At 37.1% G+C, this 5949-nt stretch overlaps 1 protein-coding gene across 1 annotated transcript; it reads right to left on the bottom strand.

Annotated features, from left to right (window-relative positions):
• Nucleotides 1–2156: 2156 nt before the first annotated feature.
• On the bottom strand, nt 2157–5478 carry LOC103779098 (ubiquitin-conjugating enzyme E2 E3; the record flags this gene model as incomplete). The annotated part of the gene is made up of 3 exons (XM_008946716.1): nt 2157–2790; nt 3505–3652; nt 5335–5478. Coding segments are annotated over 3 exons (390 nt in total), but the record flags the coding sequence as incomplete, so codon positions are not given.
• Between the last annotated feature and the right edge of the window lie 471 nt (nt 5479–5949).

The following is a 5949-nucleotide window of genomic DNA, read 5'->3' as shown; positions in this document are numbered from 1 at the left end:
TATGATATCTTTAGCTGGCCTTTTCACAAAAGTGTCATGTCAGTTCACTTTTTGCCAAACACAGAGCCCAGTGACTGGCAATAAGAAGACTGAACTAAAAATTAGAACTGTAAAACAGGATCCATGCTCTGCTTCGGCAGTGTGAGCTATTCACCCCAGCGCAGCCAGGAAGGAGATACTTTGAAAACACCAGATGCTCTTTGCAACTGGTATTTTGGATCTATTTCCAGCAGGGGTTTCTCCCCTCCCCATGAAAACAGACACACATTCTCATTTAACAACTAATTGATTTATTTAACAATACAAATTTCTTTCTACTGCATGGTTTAGCAGAGAGAACTTGAGAAACAAAATTAGCTTTTCTTTTTTAAAGTTTAAATGTTTACACAAAACCAACCTTTACTTCAGTAAATATAAAATTTACACACAAAAAAAAACTACATTAAAAAATAACAGAACCATGACAAAACAACAACAAAAAAAAAAAAAAAAAAAAAAAGGTGGGAATTCAGTGTAAAGGATCCAATTGCAAGGAAGGCAAGATGGGGCAACACTAACAAGGCATCCCACTTGTACACCTAGGTATCTGAAGTTGTAGGTACAATACAAACCCAAAATACATTAACATTAGGATTAAAACCTGTATTTTTATACCATCATATTTTACGATATAAATACCTGTAAATTCTGTAGGCAACATAGCTAATGTGTGAAATACATAGTTTGCTCTTCACTGGAAAGTCACTGGAGTGGTGTACGAGCACCGTGTCACCCACGAGCGTGCTCGTGGTCAGCAGTGAGCAGACTTCAGATGTCCGGCCCGGGTGTGATAACACCTTGTTTCTTTGCCAATCTGTGCTAGTTCTCACACGTCCAACGACACAGTGAGAAACTCTGGTCACCTTCAGCAGTGATTTCCAGCACTTCATCTCCTGGCATTAGTCCGTTACCTGACTTAGGCATATTCACCTGCCAGATCCCCTCTTTCTCATTCCCTTTTGCACTTTATAACCTGAACTCTAAAGCTATCTTGTAGCTACCAAGAGAGACTGGCTTCTAGGTTGAGATATTTGGGATACACAGTTCTTCAAGCCACCTTCAGGAATCTGTAGAAATATTTAAAGTAGGGTGGACAACGCATGGTCAAAGGTCATGTGATACAAAAACCAGGGACCCATATGGCGATGGTTAAGTTTAGTTCTAAATCTTTAACATTTTTTCTATTGCTTTAATATTTAAACTTAACATTCAGTTTTCATATATTAAATGAGCAGAGCATCTTATTGATGGAAGTGCTACATTATCTCCAAAACCAGCAGCTAGTAAGGGAGACTGTAAAGTTTAAAATTAAATGTAATTTAAAAAATCATTTAAAGGGATCAAGACTTATTTTTTTATAATCAATATTGTGACTGGCAAACTATAAAAGCTTAAATTATAAAACTATTAGTGACTCTACTTTTTAAACCATATGTACTATAAAGCTGTATATCTTTGTTACTTACAGATGTTACAAAATTTCCAAGTCAGAAAGTCAAGGGGTGAAACATGGTCTAAAATTTTACAGACTTCATTTTCACTAACAAAGGTTCACTTCCCCCACAACTGTTTTTATGTCATAAAAATCTGATTAAATTTATTCTACTCCTTTCTTTTCTGGACAGACAATATAGCGTTCAATCAGCTTTGGAAGACCATTTTCAATGGGTAACTGTATTTCTCTAGGTCAGCAAGTCCAACTTGCTTTACTTGGAAACAAAAGCACCAGACTACCTCTAACTTGGCCCTTGTCCTGCAAAAAACCTGTGCAGCAAGACGCAGGCAGTCTGTCCCGGGAGCAGGACTGGCCCTGAAGCAACCAGCTACATTAGCTCCTGGAGTAAGCATATGCAATGCTCTCATTTCAACTTGAGAAAGAGCCAAAGAGTATTAAGTTTAAGGAAATTGTAGAAATTACATTTGTTCTGTAAAAAACAAAACAGGGAAAATGTAAAGAATCCACAGGTGTGCATTAAACATTTAACAGCAAGCCTTTGCTTACGTATATTAATTTAAAGACTATCCACAGGGATCTGTGATACATTGGCCCTGCCTTGTCACTATAATTAAATTTATTTGAATATTAATTTAAAATAGGAAAACAAAGAAACTACTCCTTGGGGAACATGTTTATTGTGTTTGAGATGATACACTGGGTGCTCTCTGAGCTACAAAGGGAAAAAGGAAATCCTTTCATTACAAACTGACAAAGGTAAAAGTTAAAACAGTTTTCACAACAGCATGTACCACATATTGGAAATAGATCTGGGTTTAATACAAATGACATAATTCCTAGTAATCTACAGCTACCTTTAATAACTTCATACAGATAATGAATTAGGCTAAAATGCACTATAATATTTGGTTGACTTCAGGAACAGTATCCTTAGTACATCACAAAATACATTTTGATATCCCAAAGAAGCAAGACTTGCAAGTAGGCATTTTAAACATAACTAATCTACAGCTACAAATTTCTACTCTTGATAGCATTTACCTTTTTGGGGGCAGTATCCCAGTCTTCAAAAGGATAAAAGCAGAGTAGAATCAGTATAACATATACACAGAAGTCCGTATTGTAAAGGCTATAAAGATTTGTTGCACACTGCAAAGTTGCCTTCTGCACCTTCACACTGCACAAGTAGTTTTTCATTTATGTTGCATATCTCTTGGTCCACTGTCTGGCTATCCTGTCATGTTCTGCTCTGTTGGTCAGATACTGAGTGGCTATGCTTCCAACCAGAGGATCAGCTGCAAAAATCAGGAGAAGATGCATTAGAAAATATTCCACAATTAAACAAACAAACAACAAAAACAATAAATCAAACATATGATTTAAAATACAGAGTCTACTTGAAAATATAGTCTTTATTAGGCCAAAAAATGGTGTGAGGTATAGTGGGGCTCTGATCACACAAGACATTTCCAAGAGAAAGCACCCAAGGCACAACAAAGAGTAAAAGAAAACAGCAGGGTCTGCTGTGGCTACCTGAGTGTTAATGAGTCTTGTCCCAGGCAGGTTTCCTTTTGAAAAAGGGAAAAATCTCTCTGAACATAATTCCCCTCACATTTGCAAGATTAAACATTTCAATTGCTGTCTGAAGAGAAGGGAGCTCCTGCAGCCCCTTCTGACCCGCAGGATTTATAACTCAAGTGACCTGTGTTGCTTTCTTGGATCAACCACTCACTTGCTGGAGCTTCTGCAATACAGACCTTCAATGACATCAGTGTATTTTCTGCACTATACCTTGGGAAAAAAAGGGCTTAATGCTAGTTACTTTCTGTTGTGCGATAGGAGTGAAAAGTGCCATTAAATGGGAGAAAACATCCAAGCAAGAATGTCTCATCCTCAATTTTAAAAATAGGTATTTTAATTTAATCTGCCTACAATCAAATATATAAATGATATTCCATTGCAACCAACTCAACAAAAAGTGGATGCTCAGTACCCTATCAGCTCCTTACCTGGGTTGCAGTCTGTCAGAAGAGAACAGATGGACAGCAGAACCTTTGAAATAGTCAAAGCAGGGCTCCAGTTGTCTTTCAGGATATCGAGACAGATGACTCCCTGACTGTTGATGTTGCAGTGGTAAATTCTGGTACGGAAAGTAACCTGGAATCACAGTGTAAGAGACAGGAGGAGTCACTCAGCGCTGCCCAGGGACGCTGCCCCTCGCCTCTGGGCAGCAGCAGCAGCACCCGCGGCGCCCCCACTCCTGCAGAGCTGCTGTGGAGCTTGCTCCTCTCTGCTCGTTTGCTAAAACACAATCGTTTAACAGGAGAGTTTTCACTGTAGCCATGGCTACCTTTAAGAAGACTACCACGGAGATCTTCAGTGCATAATCTGCTTTCACACAGGCCCCCTGCCTGGTACCCACAGAAATCACACCTACTTTGTAGTACGGTACGCTAATGAATATTGCATCTCAAGAATGATCTAATAACAAATATAACTTTACTGTGGTTTCTGAGGGTGAGGAAGTAGACAGAATTTGGCTGCAAGTGCAATATGAGTTGATATTTTCCTTTCTTTCAAAAGCCGAAATATACACCATGAAAATTAATATTTAAATCGAAGCATTATATTATTCTTGTCCAAATTAGCAATGAAATCTTTGCCTTACCTTTCATTAGGCAGGACATAATATACAGCCAAAACAATGCCATCACACTAACTAACACCACCCCTGTTCTTAAATTTTTTCAGACTAATATTGGTAGACCATGTAAGCATTATTCTGCACAAACAAGAAGTTAGAAATATTTAAGTGCTTTAATTACATAAACCACATGAAGATGAGGACAATTTTCTTATTCATACTGATGCAGGGGTGAATAATCCAAGATGTCTTCTGAAACTACTGAAAAATTAAAAATGATCATGCTCTAAAAAAATAATCTACAAGATTTTCATGAGGAATTTTTCTTAAATTCGGCATCTCTTCATCGTAACAATCTTATCTCAGAGAATATTAGATTCTGTGGGGTTCAGAGAAGTGTGAAATAGCCACAAGAGCCCTCAGTTGTAGAAATGCTGTGTGGTAGAATGTGTTTAGTCTTTGCAAACCTCAGCAGTGTGATTTCTGGTGACTTGGTCAAGAGCTGTAGTTTGGCATTAAGGGAGGAGAGAAGGGAACAACCTTTAACCTCTTTGATATCAGTTAGTACATTATAATTTCTAAAGTGTCCATACTATTTCTGAGCAAGGAAATTAAATTTTAATTTAAGTTTAGTTTCATTTAATAAAAAGACCTTTTGCTTAAAAGTATTATCAAACAAGGTTGCTGATCTTACCAGTAGTAAATAGATTGACATTTTACAACAACAGAAATCATCACAGTAACTTATCCATTTTCAAGTCACAATATAACACTCTAGTTGTCTATCTATACTTATTTTAGCTGTTATTTTGCTAAAAATTACATGAAAACATAATATAGAATCTGGTTCAGAAAAAAGTTTAGTATAAATATATTTTAGTAGCTGGAATGAGAAGGAGGAAGCATAAGAAGGTCTTGTCCTATCTTCTATTTAAAATTAAAATTTCTTGAACCTTAACTCTTGATCAGAATTACCACCTCTTATCACTTGTAAAGCTTGGAAATCAATATTGATATTGGTAATTGGGAAATAAATTAGACACAGGATTTTTCTGAAACTGAAAGCCAAGATTTTGGATTTTGTAGTTTTGAAGAGACAAATTTAATATTCAGAAAGCAATGACCACTCACTCACTGGAATTTACACATTCTTCTTGTGAAAAAATGAGAAGTTCAATAAAAACCTTACCCTTACCTTTGGTGGCTTGAATGGATAGTCAGATGAAAATGTGATATCCAGGAAAAAAACGCCTCCTTCATATACAGAACCTGGAGGTCCAAGTATAGTAGATCTCCATTCATAAATGTTATCCCCTTTAGGACCGGCACTGTGGAAAAGCAGAGGAGAGAGAAAGAGTCAGGTGTGCCCTTGAGAGAGGCATTTTATGGATTGCCTTCTACGTTTATTTTGCTTCATACAAACCACTTGCCTATCTTTAACATCTGCCTGATTTCCAATTGATTTCAGTGGGCTCAATATTTTCAACAGGCACAAAATCTGGGCACTTTTGTCCTTTTGGAGATACAGCAATGACACAGATTAACCATGAACTACTAGACTGTCACTGTCAGAAACACACCCTCAGGTCTGATTTCTTCAGTATGTGGCTGCTTTAAGTTTCTACATCATGCCTGTCCAATGACATCATATCCATACATGAAAGCAGTTGTATAAATTGAGCACATTCATCTTCTCTAGGCATTAAACAGATCATATCTTCATAAAAAAAGTGACTTACATGTGTATAGACACACATTTATTGCCACTTGTTTCATCAGCTAAAGTGAAACGTTACACCCTTTGGCAGGA

Source organism: Merops nubicus, unplaced genomic scaffold (assembly GCF_000691845.1).
Source record: "Merops nubicus isolate BGI_N331 unplaced genomic scaffold, ASM69184v1 scaffold53058, whole genome shotgun sequence".
Lineage (NCBI taxonomy): Eukaryota > Metazoa > Chordata > Aves > Coraciiformes > Meropidae > Merops > Merops nubicus.
This window is presented reverse-complemented; position numbering and strand designations above follow the sequence as displayed.